The sequence below is a fragment of the Spea bombifrons genome, chromosome 8 (assembly GCF_027358695.1).
Source record: "Spea bombifrons isolate aSpeBom1 chromosome 8, aSpeBom1.2.pri, whole genome shotgun sequence".
NCBI lineage: Eukaryota > Metazoa > Chordata > Amphibia > Anura > Pelobatidae > Spea > Spea bombifrons.
Window position 1 is genome coordinate 46,208,106 of NC_071094.1, and position 19,919 is coordinate 46,228,024.

General features: G+C 54.2%; 2 protein-coding genes across 3 annotated transcripts; one reads left to right on the forward strand and one right to left on the reverse strand.

Annotated features, from left to right (window-relative positions):
• The first annotated feature begins 513 nt into the window (after positions 1-513).
• RASGRP4 (RAS guanyl releasing protein 4) lies at positions 514-15,225 on the forward strand. Its single transcript, XM_053474157.1, has 16 exons — positions 514-536; positions 897-1,102; positions 1,207-1,326; positions 1,413-1,470; positions 2,793-2,921; positions 3,049-3,196; positions 3,778-3,951; positions 9,828-9,944; positions 10,792-11,067; positions 11,979-12,059; positions 12,236-12,343; positions 13,312-13,421; positions 13,635-13,770; positions 13,940-13,961; positions 14,533-14,750; positions 15,002-15,225. The coding sequence occupies exons 1-16, from the start codon at positions 514-516 to the stop codon at positions 15,188-15,190; spliced, it is 2,115 nt and encodes a 704-aa protein (XP_053330132.1). The 3' UTR covers positions 15,191-15,225.
• A 794-nt stretch (positions 15,226-16,019) lies between these two features.
• Positions 16,020-19,140, reverse strand: FAM98C (family with sequence similarity 98 member C). Of its 2 annotated transcripts, XM_053473504.1 has the most exons (9): positions 18,905-19,140; positions 18,748-18,874; positions 18,392-18,540; positions 18,113-18,247; positions 17,829-18,013; positions 17,621-17,701; positions 17,057-17,173; positions 16,315-16,482; positions 16,020-16,219 (listed from the first exon to the last, which is right to left on the reverse strand). In XM_053473504.1, the coding sequence occupies exons 1-9, from the start codon at positions 19,002-19,004 to the stop codon at positions 16,073-16,075; spliced, it is 1,209 nt and encodes a 402-aa protein (XP_053329479.1). In that variant the 5' UTR covers positions 19,005-19,140; the 3' UTR covers positions 16,020-16,072. The 2 variants fall into 2 exon arrangements, with proteins under 2 accessions (XP_053329479.1, XP_053329478.1); XM_053473503.1 differs by having other exon boundaries at positions 18,748-19,140.
• Positions 19,141-19,919: the final 779 nt, after the last annotated feature.

Here is a 19,919-nt window from a genome sequence, read left to right on the forward strand (position 1 = left end):
AACGCGGTCACATCCCCTACATTACATACAGCCCCGCCGCTGTCTGACCAGTCCTGATAACGCAGTCACATCCCCTACATTACATACAGACCCGCCGCTGTCTGACCAGTCCTGATAACGCAGTCACATCCCCTACATTACATACAGCCCCGCCGCTGTCTGACCAGTCCTGATAACGCAGTCACATCCCCTACATTACATACACACCCGCCGCTGTCTGACCAGTCCTGGTTATATGTTACAGGGTCTGCACTGGCAGTGAAGGGTTAAGCGTGGCGTTTGGGGGGTTGCGGCGGGTGTCGTAAGGTCTCGTGGAGCTGTCTCTCTGTCTCTTCTGGTGTCTCAGTCTCTCTCGCAGTTCCTCTTTAGAGAAGACACTCCCCGTCACACTCCTCGATCCGGACGCTGTGCAGCTGATGTCACCGAGGGTCTGTAGGAAGGGGGTGATTAGAGGCGGGCGAGGGTCCCGTCCCTGACTTTTCTCCGGGCCCCGCAGACCCCCAGAGCCCGACCATGAATCGGAAAGACAGCAAAAGGTGAGCCGGCGGGTGGTGGGTGGTGGGTGCCGCGTCCCGGCGCTGGGCAGGGTTGGTTATTCGGTTTCCTGTCTCTTTAGCATGAAAGGGCTCGGATACACCGGTAAGTTACCCGCTCGGGCGGAGGTCTCGGCGGTCTCCTGCTTCACGGCGTTCTTTGTAGCGAGGAAAGGAAATATTTTATTACTAGTAACTAGTAGGACGTGAGACCTGAGGGAGTGGGAGAGGGGGCCGGGCAGGGGCCGGGCAGGGGTGGAAGAGGGTCGCTGACACCGCTCCTGTATATGTGGGCGATACCGGCAGAGCCCCGAGTCACCCCAAAGTCATTACTGGAGGCAGATTTTTTTCTTTCACCCCCAGGAAGTCCCGGCAGGATCTTCAGCACCAAACCCTGAGCAGTAACGGGGTCTTCATCACAGCCAAGGGCCGGCCCAGGCAGAGCAGGCGGCGCATGACCTGCCCCTCTCCGGCCGAGATAAACAAAGCCATGGTGGCCGTGACGCTGGCCCCGCTCGGGAAGGGCTGCAGCCTGGAGGAGCTTCTGGAGAAATGCGTCCAGTCGTTTGGTGAGGATGGGAGGAAGGTTGAGTTTAGTGGTAGATGAGAGGAACAGCCTCCCAGCAGAGGCGGTAGAGCCCGTGGAGATATTAATGCTGTTTTCCGTTGGAAGATCTGGAAGGGCAGCTGTGGAGGAACGAGGACACGGTTCATATGACTCTGGTGATGCACAGCTGGGTGGTGCCGTCGGCGGAGTTCGCACAGAAGCTTCTCCAGATATATCCTTCGCGGTGTGGGGTGTGGAACGCGCGGGGGAGGGGGTTCTAGATCTGGGGGTTCTCCTATTCTAAACCCTGCGTATTTAAGCTTAACTCCCAGCTACGTATAAAGACGCCGCTCAGAACCACACGAGGATCGCCGTCTGTCACCTGGCCAGGTAAGGGGCATCTCTGAGCCCCCCCCGCCACGTTCCTCCGGGACACGCGGGGTAACTCGCGGGGGCAGATTCCGGAGCGGAACGCGGAGTCATTTATACCGAGCGAACGGAACGGATACAAACAGCCGCTTCATCTCAGAAGCCTGGAGTGAAGGACGCGGGGTTCCTGCCCAGGAGCCACTTCTTGCCCTTTCTCCTCACCCGTCTCCTGGTATCTGCCGGGATCTCCTGTATCTGCTGGTATCTCCTGTATCTGCCGGTATCTCCCGCTGGTATCTGCCGGTATCTCCTGTATCTGCGGGTATCTCCCGCTGGTATCTGCCGGTATCTCCTGTATCTGCTGGTATCTACCGCTGGTATCTGCCGGTATCTCCGGGTATCTGCCGGTATCTCCCGCTGGTATCTGTCGGTATCTCCCGCTGGTATCTGCCGGTATCTCCCGCTGGTATCTGCCGGTATCTCCCGCTGGTATCTGCCGGTATCTCTTGCTGGTATCTCCCGCTGGTATCTGCCGGTATCTCCCGCTGGTATCTGCCTGTATCTCCGGGTATCTGCCGGTATCTCCCGCTGGTATCTGTCGGTAGCTCCGGGTATCTCCCGCTGGTATCTGCCGGTAGCTCTGGGTATCTGCCGGTATCTCCCGCTGGTATCTGCCAGTATCTCCCGCTGGTATCTGCCGGTATCTCCCGCTGGTATCTGCCGGTATCTCCCGCTGGTATCTGCCGGTATCTCCTGTATCTGCCAGTATCTCCCGCTGGTATCTGCCGGTATCTCCCGCTGGTATCTGCCTGTATCTCCGGGTATCTGCCGGTATCTCCCGCTGGTATCTGTCGGTAGCTCCGGGTATCTCCCGCTGGTATCTGCCGGTAGCTCTGGGTATCTGCCGGTATCTCCCGCTGGTATCTGCCAGTATCTCCCGCTGGTATCTGCCGGTATCTCCCGCTGGTATCTGCCGGTATCTCCCGCTGGTATCTGCCGGTATCTCCTGTATCTGCCGGTATCTCCCGCTGGTATCTGCCGGTATCTCCCGCTGGTATCTGCCGGTATCTCCCGCTGGTATCTGCCGGTATCTCCCGCTGGTATCTGCCGGTTTCTCCCGCTGGTATCTGCCGGTATCTCCCACTGGTATGTAATATGTAATTGCATGGTTTTGTACCGTCGGACGGCGTCTTGTTGACCCAATCGCTGCTTCCTTCCCGGGATGGATCTTCCCAGCTTGGCCTCTCTTCGGTTTCTCTTCGGTTCTCACCCTCTTTCTCCATTTTTTCCTCCCCAAACTGCCTGCTTGCCCCGTCTGTGGATAATGTAAGCGTGTCGCGCAGGTTTTGGATCAGCCAGTACCCGGAGATGTTCCGCCTGGACGCCCAGCTGGAGCAGACGATGGCCGAGTTCTGGGAGGTGGTGGAGGAAGGAAGAGGCCGATGCCCCGGAGCCATCCCCAGCTCGCTCGTGTAAGGGGGGGGCTCCTTTCATCTGCTTCTACGCCTTAAATACCCCGTCGTACCCGGACATGTCGTTTGCCCCTTGTGACTCCTCTGTATAATACCCCCTTGTGACTGCCCCTCTCATCACTCTCAGCCTCGAACCGGACGCCTCGAAGCCGCTCCAGGAGTCGCCGAGTTTCAATAAGAAAAGGAAGGTGTCCCTGCTGTTCGACCACCTGGAGCCGTCGGAGCTGGCCAATCACCTCAGCTTCCTGGACTTCAAGTGCCTCTGCCGGATCACGGTGAGATGGGGGCCACGCGTGGACGGACCCCCAGACGGCACGCTGACCCCGTGACGGAGAATCCCGCCCCCGAGGGCCCCCCGTCTCCGGCACGAAGCGGGGCCACAACTCACAAATAACATTTCTGCTACAAACTGACGATATTTTAACCCTTTCCATTTATCGATCGGGGTTTTCTTGGCATATTTGTCTTTTCTTAAAATAGATCTGGATATCGGGGGCCGGAGACGTTAGAGCCCCCTTTGGATTCCGGTGATTAGTGAAGTTTTAGACGATTAAATACAAATTACTTTTTTTTTCGATATCAGAGATTTCTTCTAATGGAATATTTTATAGAAACAGAGAACCCGCCGGCAGATCGCCCCCCGCCGGCCCCCGTCTAGTCCGTAAAGACTCAAACCTAATCAGTCGTCAATCTCGTCTTAGATTCAGGAGCCGTATGTCTATCCCATGCTTGTTTAATACCCTCACTGTATTACCCTCTACCACCTCTGCTGGGAGGCTGCTCCACTTATCTACTACCCTCTAGCGTTAGTTTCCTTTCTCTGTTATTCTCCGTTTTGCTCCCCTCTCTCCTGCAGCATTTGGACTATCGCAGCTACACCATGCAGACGCCCCTGCAGGAGATCCCTCGCCTCGCCCGCTCGGTCGCTCTGTGTAACAGCATCTCTCAGTGGGTCCAGATTATGATCCTGAATCGCCCGACGCCCCAGCAGCGCGCCGAGGTCTTCACTAAATTCATCCAGGTCACGCAGGTGAGAGAAACGCGGGGCAAGCGACAGCGGCCGGAATCAAAGCCCCCCGCCCCCCGCTTCCTAATCCCCAAAAATCAAATGCGGCACGTGGGGGGTATATCGCTGGGGGGGGGGGATATTACTGTATACAGCGCTGGGGGTTATATTACTGTATACAGCGCTGGGGGTTATATTACTGTATACAGAGCTGGGGGTTATATTACTGTATACAGTGCTGGGGGTTATATTACTGTATACAGCGCTGGGGGGGTATATTACTGTATACAGCGCTGGGGGGTTATATTACTGTATACAGTGTTGGGGGTTATATTACTGTATACAGCGCTGGGGGTTATATTACTGTATACAGCGCTGGGGGGTTATATTACTGTATACAGTGCTGGGGGTTATATTACTGTATACAGCGCTGGGGGGTTATATTACTGTATACAGCGCTGGGGGTTATATTACTGTATACAGCGCTGGGGTTATATTACTGTATACAGTGCTGGGGGTTATATTACTGTATACAGCGCTGGGGGGTTATATTACTGTATACAGCGCTGGGGGTTATATTACTGTATACAGCGCTGGGGGGTTATATTACTGTATACAGTGCTGAGGGTTATATTACTGTATACAGCACTGGTGGGTTATATTACTGTATACAGCGCTGGGGGGTTATATTACTGTATACAGTGCTGGGCGTTATATTACTGTATACAGCGCTGAGGGTTATATTACTGTATACAGCGCTGGGGGTTATATTACTGTATACAGTGCTGGGGGTTATATTACTGTATACAGCGCTGGGCTTATATTACTGTATACAGCGCTGGGGGTTGTATTACTGTATACAGCGCTGGGGTTATATTACTGTATACAGCGCTGGGGGGTTATATTACTGTATACAGCGCTGGGGGTTATATTACTGTATACAGCGCTGGGGATTATATTACTGTATACAGCGCTGGGGGTTATATTACTGTATACAGCGCTGGGGGGTTATATTACTGTATACAGCGCTGGGGGTTATATTACTGTATACAGCGCTGGGGTTATATTACTGTATACAGCGCTGGGGGGTTATATTACTGTATACAGCGCTGGGGGGTTATATTACTGTATACAGCGCTGGGGGGGTATATTACTGTATACAGCGCTGGGGGTTATATTACTGTATACAGCGCTGGGGGGGATAATACTGTATACAGCGCTGGGGGTTATATTACTGTATACAGCGCTGGGGGTTATATTACTGTATACAGCGCTGGGGTTATATTACTGTATACAGCGCTGGGGGTTATATTACTGTATACAGCGCTGGGGTTATATTACTGTATACAGCGCTGGGGGTTATATTACTGTATACAGCGCTGGGGGGTTATATTACTGTATACAGCGCTGGGGGGTTATATTACTGTATACAGCGCTGGGGGTTATATTACTGTATACAGTGCTGGGGGGTTATATTACTGTATACAGCGCTGGGGGGTTATATTACTGTATACAGTGCTGGGGGTTATATTACTGTATGCAGCGCAGGGGGGTTATTACTGTATAGAGCACTGGGGGTTATATTACTGTATACAGCGCTGGGGGTTATATTACTGTATACAGCGCTGGGGTTATATTACTGTATACAGCGCTGGGGGGTTATATTACTGTATACAGCGCTGGGGGTTATATTACTGTATACAGTGCTGGGGGGTTATATTACTGTATACAGCGCTGGGGGTTATATTACTGTATACAGCGCTGGGGGGTTATATTACTGTATACAGCGCTGGGGGTTATATTACTGTATACAGCGCGGGGGGTTATATTACTGTATACAGCGCTGGGGGTTATATTACTGTATACAGCGCTGGGGGTTATATTACTGTATACAGCGCTGGGGGGTTATATTACTGTATACAGCGCTGGGGTTATATTACTGTATACAGCGCTGGGGGGGTTATATTACTGTATACAGCGCTGGGGGTTATATTACTGTATACAGTGCTGGGGGTTATATTACTGTATACAGCGCTGGGGGGTTATATTACTGTATACAGCGCTGGGGGTTATATTACTGTATACAGCGCTGGGGTTATATTACTGTATACAGTGCTGGGGGTTATATTACTGTATACAGCGCTGGGGGTTATATTACTGTATACAGCGCTGGGGGTTATATTACTGTATACAGCGCTGGGGGTTATATTACTGTATACAGCGCTGGGGGTTATTACTGTATACAGCGCTGGGGGGTTATATTACTGTATACAGCGCTGGGGGGTTATATTACTGTATACAGTGCTGGGGGTTATATTACTGTATACAGTGCTGGGGGTTATATTACTGTATACAGTGCTGAGGGTTATATTACTGTATACAGCACTGGGGGTTATATTACTGTATACAGCGCTGGGGTTATATTACTGTATACAGCGCTGGGGGTTATATTACTGTATACAGCGCTGGGGGGTTATATTACTGTATACAGCGCTGGGGGGTTATATTACTGTATACAGCGCTGAGGGTTATATTACTGTATACAGCGCTGGGGGTTATATTACTGTATACAGTGCTGGGGGTTATATTACTGTATACAGCGCTGGGGGTTATATTATTGTATACAGCGCTGGGGGTTATATTACTGTATACAGCGCTGGGGGGTTATATTACTGTATACAGCGCTGGGGGTTATATTATTGTATACAGCGCTGGGGGTTATATTACTGTATACAGCGCTGGGGGTTATATTACTGTATACAGCGCTGGGGGTTATATTACTGTATACAACGCTGGGGGTTATATTACTGTATACAGCGCTGGGGGTTATATTACTGTATACAGCACTGGGGTTATATTACTGTATACAGCGCTGGGGGTTGTATTACTGTATACAGCGCTGGGGGTTGTATTACTGTATACAGCGCTGGGGTTATTACTGTATACAGTGCTGGGGGGTTATATTACTGTATACAGCGCTGGGGTTATATTACTGTATACAGCGCTGGGGGTTGTATTACTGTATACAGCGCTGGGGTTATATTACTGTATACAGCGCTGGGGGGTTATATTACTGTATACAGCGCTGGGGGGTTATATTACTGTATACAGTGCTGGGGGTTATATTACTGTATATAGCGCTGGGGGTTATATTACTGTATACAGCGCTGGGGGGTTATATTACTGTATACAGCGCTGGGGGTTATATTACTGTATACAGCGCTGGGGGTTATATTACTGTATACAGCGCTGGGGGGTTATATTACTGTATACAGCGCTGGGAGTTATATTACTGTATACAGCGCTGGGGGGTTATATTACTGTATACAGCGCTGGGGGTTATATTACTGTATACAGTGCTGGGGGTTATATTACTGTATACAGCGCTGGGGGGTTATATTACTGTATACAGTGCTGGGGGGTTATATTACTGTATACAGCGCTGGGGGGTTATATTACTGTATACAGCGCTGGGGGGTTATATTACTGTATACAGCGCTGGGGGTTATATTACTGTATACAGCGCTGGGGGGTTATATTACTGTATACAGCGCTGGGGGTTATATTACTGTATACAGCGCTGGGGGTTATATTACTGTATACAGCGCTGGGGGTTATATTACTGTATACAGCGCTGGGGGTTATATTACTGTATACAGCGCTGGGGGGTTATATTACTATATACAGCACTGGGGGTTATATTACTGTATACAGCGCTGGGGGTTATATTACTGTATACAGTGCTGGGGGTTATTAGTTACTGTATACAGCACTGGGGGGTTATATTACTGTATACAGCGCTGGGGGTTATATTACTGAATACAGCACTGGGGGGGTTATATTACTGTATACAGCGCTGGGGGGTTATATTACTGTATACAGCGCTGGGGGTTATATTACTGTATACAGTGCTGGGGGGTTATATTACTGTATACAGTGCTGGGGGGTTATATTACTGTATACAGCACTGGGGGGTTATATTACTGTATACAGCGCTGGGGGTTATATTACTGTATACAGCACTGGGGGTTATATTACTGTATACAGCGCTGGGGGTTATATTACTGTATACAGCGCTGGGGGTTATATTACTGTATACAGCGCTGGGAGTTATATTACTGTATACAGCGCTGGGGGGTTATATTACTGTATACAGTGCTGGGGGGTTATATTACTGTATACAGCGCTGGGGGTTATATTACTGTATACAGTGCTGGGGGGTTATATTACTGTATACAGCGCTGGGGGGTTATATTACTGTATACAGTGCTGGGGGTTATATTACTGTATACAGCGCTGGGAGTTATATTACTGTATACAGCGCTGGGGGTTATATTACTGTATACAGCGCTGGAGGGTTATATTACTGTATACAGCGCTGGGGGTTATATTACTGTATACAGCGCTGGGAGGTTATATTACTGTATACAGCGCGGGGGGTTATATTACTGTATACAGCGCTGGGGGTTATATTACTGTATACAGCGCGGGGGGTTATATTACTGTATACAGCGCTGGGGGGTTATATTACTGTATACAGCGCTGGGAGGTATATTACTGTATACAGCGCTGGGGGTTATATTACTGTATACAGTGTTGGGGGGTTATATTACTGTATACAGCGCTGGGGGGTATATTACTGTATACAGCGCGGGGGGTTATATTACTGTATACAGCGCTGGGGGGTTATATTACTGTATACAGCGCTGGGGGGTATATTACTGTATACAGCGCTGGGGGGTTATATTACTGTATACAGTGTTGGGGGTTATATTACTGTATACATTGCTGGGGGGTTATATTACTGTATACAGCGCTGGGGGGTTATATTACTGTATACAGCGCTGGGGGTTATATTACTGTATACAGCGCTGGGGGTTATATTACTGTATACAGCGCTGGGGGGTTATATTACTGTATACAGCGCTGGGGGGTTATATTACTGTATACAGCGCTGGGGGTTATATTACTGTATACAGCGCTGGGGGTTATATTACTGTATACAGCGCTGGGGGGTTATATTACTGTATACAGCGCTGGGGGGTTATATTACTGTATACAGTGCTGGGGGGTTATATTACTGTATACAGCGCTGGGGGTTATATTACTGTATACAGCACTGGGGGGGTTATATTACTGTATACAGCGCTGGGGTTATTACTGTATACAGCGCTGGGGGTTATATTACTGTATACAGCGCTGGGGTTATTACTGTATACAGCGCTGGGGGTTATATTACTGTATACAGCGCTGGGGTTATTACTGTATACAGTGCTGGGGGTTATATTACTGTATACAGCGCTGGGGGTTATATTACTGTATACAGCGCTGGGGGTTATATTACTGTATACAGCGCTGGGGGTTATATTACTGTATACAGTGCTGGGGGTTATATTACTGTATACAGCGCTGGGGGGTTATATTACTGTATACAGTGCTGGGGTTATATTACTGTATACAGCGCTGGGGGGGTATATTACTGTATACAGCGCTGGGGGTTATTACTGTATACAGCGCTGGGGGTTATTACTGTATACAGCGCTGGGGGTTATATTACTGTATACAGCGCTGGGAGTTATATTACTGTATACAGCGCTGGGGGGTTATATTACTGTATACAGCGCCGGGGGTTATATTACTGTATACAGCGCTGGGGTTATATTACTGTATACAGCGCTGGGAGTTATATTACTGTATACAGCGCTGGGGGGTTATATTACTGTATACAGCGCTGGGGGTTAAATTACTGTATACAGCGCTGGGGGGTTATATTACTGTATACAGCGCGGGGGGTTATATTACTGTATACAGCGCTGGGGGTTATATTACTGTATACAGCGCTGGGGGGGTCCAGTAAATCTTTATTATTTTATGTGAATTTATTGTTTTTTTGGTTACAGAAACTTCGCAAACTGCAGAATTTTAACACCCTGATGGCGGTGATCGGAGGGTTGTGTCACAGCGCCATCTCCCGCCTGAAAGAAACGCACGGTTTCCTGTCGCAGGACGTCCTGAAGGTGAGGGGGGATGGGGTCACGGAGACGCGCATGCCCCCAGCGACCCCTTCTTATCCTTATTACTCTATTTCCCAGAATCCTCAGCTACGATCTCTACATGAAATAAACCCAAGTAATGGTGATTACTGATTATAATAAGCAATAAATATGTATCGCCCCCCCCCCCGGGATGTGTCTAATGGGAGCGGCTATCATAACTTCCTGTCCTCAGGCTCTGTAGGCTCCTCCCCATTAAACTTTCTCCCTCCCACTGCAAAGTTGCTGATTTTTGCTGATTGGTCCAGACTTTAGATATAGGGAGTACAGTTAGAGGCGTGGATGGGGCGGGGAATTTTAAAGAATTATGCATTTATTTGCCCCGTTTTATTTATAAAGCCGTTTCCTGCTGTTTCTATACACATTACGGGGCTTTTAGGGCTGTAGGACCCTGCGATCCCCTCATACCCAGCAAACATAGAAAAGAGGGGTATCAGGGGGGGAGAGAGGGGCATCAGGGGAGGAGAGAGAGAGAGAGGCATCAGGGGAGGAGAGAGGGGCATCAGGGGAGGAGAGAGGGGCATCAGGGGAAGGAGAGAGTAGTATCAGGGGAAGGAGAGAGAGGGGCATCAGGGGAGAAGAGAGAGGGGCATCAGGGGAGGAGAGAGAGGGGCATCAGGGGAGAAGAGAGAGGGGCAGGCATCAGGGGAGGAGAGAGAGGGGCAGGCATCAGGGGAGGAGAGAGAGAGAGAGAGAGGGGGTGTCGGTGGAGTAAAGGGGGGCATCCCCCCATCCGGCCCTTGCAGCCGCCCGTTTCCCGCTTGGTTCGGGGGAGACTGAGGAGCCGCCCGCGCATGTTCTTTCCCGGCAGACGCTGAGCGAGATGACGGAGCTGCTGTCGTCCGGCAGTAATTACAGCACGTACCGCAGGGTGTATCACGAGTGCGCCGGGTTTAAGGTCCCCGTCCTCGGCGTTCACCTGAAGGATTTGGTGTCTCTGAACGAGGCTCTGCCGGATTATCTGACGGACGGAAAGATCAACGTCAGCAAATTACACGGACTTTACCAGCACCTGCTGGAGCTGCGGCAGCTGCAGAGCGCCCGGCCGCCGACCAAAGCCGACAAGGACGTCACCTTACTGCTCACCGTGAGTGGGAGCCGGCGGCCGCCTGCGCTGGGTGTCCGCGCTGTGGGGGGAGGCTCTGTGCCGCTGTGTCTTGGTGTCGCTGTGTAGTAGTGTGTGTCGTGGTGTCGCGGTGTAGTGTTTGTCGCGGTGTAGTGTGTGTCGCGGTGTAGTGTTTGTCGCGGTGTAGTGTGTGTCGCGGTGTTGCGTGTGTCGCGGTGTAGTGTGTGTCGCGGTGTTGCGTGTGTCGCGTGTGTCGCGGTGGTGTGTGTGTCGTGGTGTCGCGGTGTAGTGTGTCATGGTGGTGTGTAGTAGTGTGTGTCGTGGTGTCGTGATGTAGTGTGTGTCGCGGTGTAGTGTGTCGTGGTGGTGTGTAGTAGTGTGTGTCGCGGTGTAGTGTGTGTCGCGGTGTAGTGTGTGTCGCGGTGTAGTGTGTGTCGTGGTGGTGCGTAGTAGTGTGTGCCGTGGTGTCGCGGTGTAGTGTGTGTCGTGGTGTCGCAGTGTAGTGTGTGTCGTGGTGGTGTGTAGTAGTGTGTGCCGTGGTGTCGCGTGTCGCGGTGTAGCGTGTGTCGCGGTGTAGTGTAGTAGTGTGTGCCGTGGTGTCGCAGTGTAGCGTGTGTCGCGGTGTAGCGTGTCTCGTGTTGTCGCCGTGTCGTGATGTTGTGTAGTAGTGTGTGTCGTGTTGTCGCCATGTCGTGATGTTGTGTAGTAGCGTGTGTCGCGGTGTAGCGTGTCGCGGTGTAGTGTAGTAGTGTGTGCCGTGGTGTCGCAGTGTAGTGTGTGTCGCGGTGCAGCGTGTGTCGTGTTGTCGCCGTGTGGTAATGTTGTGTAGTAGTGTGTGTCGTGTTGTCGCCGTGTGGTGATGTTGTGTAGTAGCGTGTGTCGTGTTGTCGCCGTGTGGTGATGTGCCGCTCCGGGTTGTGTCTCTCTTGCAGTCCTCCCTGGACCTGTTTCACACGGAGGACGAGATCTACGCGTTATCGTACAGCCGCGAGCCGCGCAGCCACAAGCCGCAGGTACGAGCCGGGAAGTAGTGACACGACTCCGCCGCCCAGTGGACTTTTCCCACTTTATCCAGCCGCAAATATTTAGTGTCCGATCCACGCCGCATTCAGATAGCAGAACGTTCCGGGGCCCCGGGGGTCCCCGTTACCTGTATTTGTGGCCCCAGTAAGTTGTCTTCTTCTCGCAGCCCACGGTTCCCTTCAAGACCTCCACGGACATCGCGCACTGGACCCCCGAGACCCCCGGCCCGCAGGACGCCGAGACCCTCAGTCACAACGTGGAGCAGATGGTGGAGGTGAGTCCTCTGGGGCTGGAGAGCGCGGGGTCACCCGACACGCGTGATTTCCTGTGGACACGTATTATCACATGTATGACAATGGAGAAGCTACACATAACTTAATCGCCGCCCAGCAGAGGCGGTATCGGGGCTTATTAGTGAGCTGATGGTAAGCAGGGAATGCAGTAAAGGGGCGAAGATGCTGGGTGTCCAGCGAGGGGCATTAGTGGCAACAAAAGGAGGGGGCGCCGTCCCTTTACAGATCTCTGGTCAGACCTCACCTGGAGTAGTAGGTACAGTGCTAGACACCCAGAAGGATATCGACACATTGGAGAGACGGGGAGGGAATTTATTTCCAAGGACGAGAAAAATTACAAGAGAGCAGAATCTAACACTAGAGAGTCAGAGAGGGTGGGAGATAAGTGGAACAGCCTCCCAGCAGAGGTGGTAGAGGGTAACACAGTGAGGGTATTAAACATGCATGGGACAGACATACGGCTCCTGAATGCGATTAAGGTTTGAGTCTTTACAGACGAGACGGGGGCCGCCGGGGGCCGCCGGGGGCCGCCGGGGGCCGGGTTTCCTCACCTGCACAAAGATTTTCTCGCTGATCCGGCGGCCGCTTCCTGGCTGCATTTCCTGATTTGGTGCATTTTGATTAACCCTTTACACTCAGCTACTGAAACATACAGATACCCCGGGCCCCCGGCAGATCGGCCCCATCCGGCCCCTGTCCAGTCTTCAAAGACTCAACCCTTAATTAGCCGTCGGTCTCGTCTTAGATTCAGGAGCCGTATGTCTATCCCGTGCATGTTTAATACCCTCACTGTATTACCCTCTACCACCTCTGCTGTTAGGCTGCTCCACTTATCTACAGATTATTATGTCAGTGAGTAACTGATGATCATGAAGCCGTCAGGATGCGCTGAGTCGAGTCAGGCAGATTTATTTCCCTTCCGATGATGTCACTGGCCCTGTTTTTTCAGACGGTTTTCCAGTTTTATGACCCGAAGCGCCGCGGCTTCATCTCCGTCGAGGACTTCGATAAAATTGTCGCCAACCTGCCCTTCTCCTGCCACATCCTGGAAAAGGAGCAGTAAGTGCCGGGGGTCCGTCTCGGGGGCCACCGGGGGGCCGCTGGTGGGAGGGGGTCGGGAAGGACCCACCTGAGCCTGGCCACGCCCAGTCGCCGTCAAGGCGAGCCTCACGAGTCTCCTGCTGAGTTCTGAAGCTCCAGGTGAGGCTCCTGAGCGCACGAGGCGGTCCGACCGCGGCCCCCGCCTGACCCCAAAGTGTTGTCTCTCCGCAGCGAGGGCCCCGTCAGCCGCCAGGCGATGGCGTCTTATTTCATGAAGGCCAGCCACGTCTGCTCCAAGCTGGGCGTCACGTTCCTGCGCAGCCTGCTGGAAGCTCGCCTCAGGAAGTCTCCGCTGTGCGGCAGCTGCGTAAGTCACCCGTCCCCTCGCCCGGTTATTGCACGCCCCTTTTCTCGCCCTCCGGTTATCGCGCGCCGCCCCCCTCTCTCGCCCTTTTAGCCCTCCAGTTATCGCGCTTTGTCTCTCGCCCGGGTTGTTGGTCAGCAACTCCCATCACCTCTGTCCGTTTCCTTTTCAGATCTGGGCCGTGGCCAAGCAAGGTAAGAGAAGCCGAGGCGCCCAGTGCTTTATCTCCCCACTACCCTCAGCCACCGCGCTGCCCCCCATCTCTCCCTCCCCACTACCCTCAGCCACCGCGCTGCCCCCCCACATCTCTCCCTCCCGACTACCCTCAGCCACCGCGCTGCTCCCCCACATCTCTCCCTCCCGACTACCCTCAGCCACCGCGCTGCCCCCCGACATCTCTCCCTCCCCACTACCCTCAGCCACCGCGCTGCCCCCCATCTCTCCCTCCCCACTACCCTCAGCCACCGCGCTGCCCCCCCACATCTCTCCCTCCCGACTACCCTCAGCCACCGCGCTGCTCCCCATCTCTCCCTCCCGACTACCCTCAGCCACCGCGCTGCTCCCCATCTCTCCCTCCCGACTACCCTCAGCCACCGCGCTGCTCCCCATCTCTCCCTCCCGACTACCCTCAGCCACCGCGCTGCTCCCCATCTCTCCCTCCCCACTACCCTCAGCCACCGCGCTGCCCCCCATCTCTCCCTCCCGACTACCCTCAGCCACCGCGCTGCCCCCGGCCTCCGCTGATGTCTCCCCCCCCCGGCACAGGTTTGGACGCGGATGGGATGCAGAGCTGGAGCCGCGCAGGAGAATCCCGGACTCCGCAGAGCAGAACCTTCCAGAAATCCACCCAGACCGACGGAGGCAGCGAGGACGAGACCCCCGGCAGCGGCTCGGCGGCAGGACCCCCGGGGGAAGCCCCTCGGTGCGGGGACGCGTGTGGCAGCTCGCACGCTCTGTACGGACAAGTGAGGGAGATGGAGAAGGTGAGATCCGCCCCGTATATTAACGGGAACTTCCCCAAACTGCCCCGAATGCCACCCTCGTGCCCCCCCCGGTGAGCGCAGACCCCTAGATACCCGCAGCTTTATTCTGCCCCACTCTACCCTGGAAACTTCTGGTCCCTTCGCTTGAGTCTCATTCCTTTAGTTAGACTGGTCTCCTAACTCCTGTTACCACCTGTGCTGGGAAGCGCTGCCAGGGAATGACCCCCGGTGTAACGTTTGATTCCGCGCAGGAGAAGAACCGCCTGCTCCTGGAGAACGCCGGGCTGCATTGCACCAACTCCCAGCTGTCTGCCGAGAACGCCCGGCTGCAGAGCCAGCTGTGTGCGCTGCAGGACCAGATGCGCATGCTGAGCCTGGACGCGGCCGCACAACCCGCCATCGGGCGCATCCTCGACACCATCAACTCACTGCATCTCTAGTGCGAGGGGCACCTGGGACTTCTACCCGGCGAGCGGGGGGCAGATGACGCCAGCGGGGGGGCCGAGGACTCTTACAGACATCGCGGAGATCCGGAGCGACAATTAAAAAAAATGAGCGGATGGAAAATTATTGCCCGGGGGGGGGGGTCTGTTTCCATGTCACATGACATAACAATTCAGATGTTTCATGCAGAAGGGAATGGGTTAATCCTGAACCCCTGGGGGCGGGGGTGGAATAACCCTCATGTCACCGAACCACCCCCCCCCACGCGAAACGCTTACATTTCCTAAAAGTAACAAAACGGACAAACATTTAATGCGGGACTCATTTATTCCGCCAACCAAAAATTCAGGGAATGCGGTTTTTATGATTTCAGGCCCAAAAAGGTAACAGAAAAGCCCCAAATTCTGCAGACTGAAGAACGAGGAATCGGACAAAAAAAACGGCAGCAAAAATATTCGCAGCGATCGTTCCAGAAATAAAAAAAAAAATTAAAAAAAAATATAAAACATAATAAAAAAAATCTGTGATTTATCGCGTTTTATAAATCATTTTAGGTCTCCGCCCCTTTTTTAGTTTGTAATTATAAAAATAAATGTATCACATGACTCTCTATACATAGACCGCTGGCTATAGACGTCGTTTGCAGCCAATCAGCGCCCCCCGCAGGAAATCGCAGACATTCCACCCGGAAACCAAACGGAAACGAAGACAACGAAAATAAATTTACACACGGAGCGGATTTGGGGAAATTAAACGGTTTCCGAACCTTCCTTCTAACGCCATCAGTGCCCAGAAAAATAGATATTTTAGCAGAATGAAGGAAGCAGTTTGTTCTCGGGGGGCCGCTCGGGACCCCCAGGCACTCCAGGAGTTACGGGTCAGTTCTTCCTTCTCTTGCTTCGTCGCCCCCATCGAGGCTGCCCTCCTCGCCCTCCACCTTCCCTCCGCTTCTCCCAGGTAGGCATGGGGGGCTCTATCTCATTGGGGCGCCCGCCTCGATCAGGCACGGTACCCACCATGAGGACCTGCGACCAGAGGGAGGCGGTAATACATCGAAAGAGGGGGCCGAGGAAACGGGTCACCGAAGGGTTAAAGGAGAAAGGGGCTGGAGGGGCTCTACCTTGTTAATGGCGCTGCCGGTTCGCTGGCAGAAGGCGGCGTTGCAGGTGTGGAGAATCCGAGAGTCGTCTTCCCGCGCGGCCAGCAGGTGAGACAGAGAGACCCCGGAGTCCGTCGTCAGAGACCGCCGGAGAGGCCACAGCGCTTCCTGCATGGCGGAGCCCTTCTCCTGCGGGCGACAAAACCAATAGAGTGTCTGCCCCTCCTACAGCGGGGCGACACAGACAGGAGGGAGCGATGGGGCACGGAGTCTGCCCCTTCCACTGCAGGGCGACAGGCAGGAGGGGGCGATGGGGCACGGAGTCTGTCCCTCCCACTGCAGGGCGGCAGGCAGGAGGGGGCGATGGGGCACAGAGTCTGCCCCTCCCACTGCAGGGCGACAGGCAGGAGGGGGCGATGGGGCACAGAGTCTGCCCCTCCACTGCAGGGCGACAGGCAGGAGGGGGCGATGGGGCACAGAGTCTGCCCCTCCCACTGCAGGGCGACAGGCAGGAGGGGGCGATGGGGCACAGAGTCTGCCCCTCCCACTGCAGGGCGACAGGCAGGAGGGGGCGATGGGGCACAGAGTCTGCCCCTCCCACTGCAGGGCGACAGGCAGGAGGGGGCGATGGGGCACAGAGTCTGCCCCTCCACTGCAGGGCGACAGACAGGAGGGAGCTTTGGGGCACGGAGTCTGCCCCTCCCACTGCAGGGCGGCAGGCAGGGGGGGCGATGGGGCAGTAAGTGCGCTGCGGGTCTCTGACCTTGGCTCGCTCTGACCAGTGGAAGGACTGCACGGTGACGTCGAATCGCGTGACCAGCATGCGCATCCGGCACTCGTACTCCCAGCGCAGGGACCGCTGCAGATCGGCCAGAGCGTCCTGCGTGCGGAGAAACAGCGTATCAAAGAGTGCAGCCCCGAGACCCCCGCCGTCACCCCGAGACCCCCGCCGTCACCCCGTCTAATCACCATAGCAACCAACAGAACGCTCCAATCAGCAGGAGACTGAATAACTGCTTCTAAAAGAGGGAGAGATCCTCAAAACGAGAACGACCGGCAGATCGGCCCCCGACGGCCCCCTATCCAGTCTGTAAAGTCTCTCAGTCGTTAGTCTTGTCTTAGATTCAGGAGCCGTCTGTCTATCCCGTGCAGGTTTAATCCCCTCACTGTATTACCCTCTACCACCTCTGCTGGGAGGCTGCTCCACTTATCTACCACTCCCTCACAGAACCTCCAAGATCCTGCCAGCAAAACCCCCAAATATCAATACAATAATAAAAAATACACAAGAAGGTCCCCGCGTCCCACCCGGCCGTCCTCTCCGTACCCACTGAGCCGCCAGCAGCGGGGTTTTCAGTAACGGGGGAGACTTCTGAGCCTCTGGGACGGCGGCCGAGACGTCGCGGACCTAAAAACACAGAAAAACCTTCAGTCGCAACGCAGAGGAAACGGCCCGATGTGCGGACCCCCGCCGGCTGCTTCCTGCGCAGCCAAAGCACGGGCCCACGAGTTTAAATCGCAAGCTCTTGGGTCACCTTGGTCTCTATTTGTCTCATGTACTCGGCCACCGGCGTGTCCAGGGCAGGTTCAGCCAAGCCCAGAGCTCCGCGGACTCGCTGCAGCTCCTGCAGAGCCTCTTTGGCGGGACCCCCGGGATCGGGCGCAGGGGCCCTCCTACTATCCAGGATCCTGGCGGCCTGCAGCTCGGTGCCGAGAAACACTGCGGAGAAAGGAGGCCGGTGATTGGTGGAATCGCAAACGCCTCGCCCGACACACGGGGTGACGCGCCGCGTGCGCAGAGACAACGGGGTGTCGTTACCTAGCAACAGCAGGCAGTTGTGGGGGTCCGTCAGTCTCGCTGTGACCTCTCCGGTGGTCAGTGGGGGGTAAGGGCAGTGGAGTTCACTCAGCACCCCACTCATTTCCAGCTGGAAGGTCTCTGCGTCCTCGGGGCCTGCGGAGGAGAAGAAGACGGCGGCAGGTAATCCACGCCAGGTAATCCACGCCCGAGAGCCATCAGCACGTGGCCCCCGGCCCCTCACTACCGGACCCCCGCCCCCGGACCCCTCGCTCCAAGCCCCCCGCCCCCGGGGCTCACCCTCCGTAGGGGTCACGTTCTCCCCGAACGAAGACGCGGCTCTCAGCTCCGAGACGAGCCAGACGCACAGCGAGGTGAAGTCCTGGCAGGCAGCACCCAGCGCGCAGGGGAGCACCGGGGCATCTTCACGGCACAGAGATCCCGCGTACCTGAAAGTGACCCCGCGGGGCGGATCACAGCGCAGACAGAGAGGGGTCGATTATAATGAATACCTCCATCATAACCTAGCACTGGGGTAACAGTACCCGGGCCCCGTACCCCGGCCGGCCCACCTACCCCAGACCCAGCCCCGGACCCAGCCCCAGCCCCACACCCAGACCCAGCCCACCTACCCCAGCCCCGGCCGGCCCACCTACCCCAGCTCCTGCAGCAGTCGAGATGCTTCCTTGGCCAGAGTCCCAGGGGCCGCGGCCTCTCCTGAACGTGCTTCCAGGGCCCCAGCCACTCCTGCGGCAGTTTGAGGGGCCCCAGCCTTTGCTGCCCCTGTTTCCGGGGGCCCAACCTCCGTTGCACCTGTTTCCGGGGGCCCAAGCTCTTCTGCCCCTGTTTCCGGGGGCCTTGACTCCCCTTCGCAGGCCTCCAGCTGTCCTCCGCCCCCGTCGTCTATCTCCATGCCAGTCCGAGGCCTCACTCTGGGCCTAGGGGCGTCCAAAGGTCTCCTGGCAACCGGTCCAGAATCAATACGTCATGAGCTCCTCTTCCAATCAGAAGCCTGGTTATCCTTTCGGCTGCCCGGAGAGGAAATGACAGGAAGTGAATGTAAATAAAGTTCATTCAAATAACAGGAAGATGACGCAAAACATCAGTAACCGCGAAACCGAGATCTTCGGAGGACCGTAAATCGGCGGCAGCGGGCAAAACACCCGAGTCACCGGCCCAGTGACCCCGCCTAGACTGTCCAGATCCTCCCCGTGTCCCTGATACCCCTCAACTCCCCCGAGACCCCTCTCTCTCCCCGTTCTCTTTGATAACTATACATTATACAGGGCTGGTCACTGATTTATCTATACATTATACAGGGGCCCGGTCACTGATTTATCTATACATTATACAGGGGGCCGGTCACTGATTTATCGATACATTATACAGGGGGCCGGGTCACTGATTTATCTATACATTATACAGGGGGCCGGTCACTGATTTATCTATACATTATACAGGGGCCGGTCACTGATTTATCTATACATTATACAGGGGGCCGGTCACTGATTTATCTATACATTATACAGGGGGCCGGTCGCTGATTTATCTATACATTATACAGGGGCCGGTCACTGATTTATCTATACATTATACAGGGGCCGGTCACTGATTTATCTATACATTATACAGGGGCCGGTCACTGATTTATCTATACATTATACAGGGGGCCGGTCACTGATTTATCTATACATTATACAGGGGCCGGTCACTGATTTATCTATACATTATACAGGGGCCGGTCACTGATTTATCTATACATTATACAGGGGGCCGGTCACTGATTTATCTATACATTATACAGGGGGCCGGTCACTGATTAATCTAT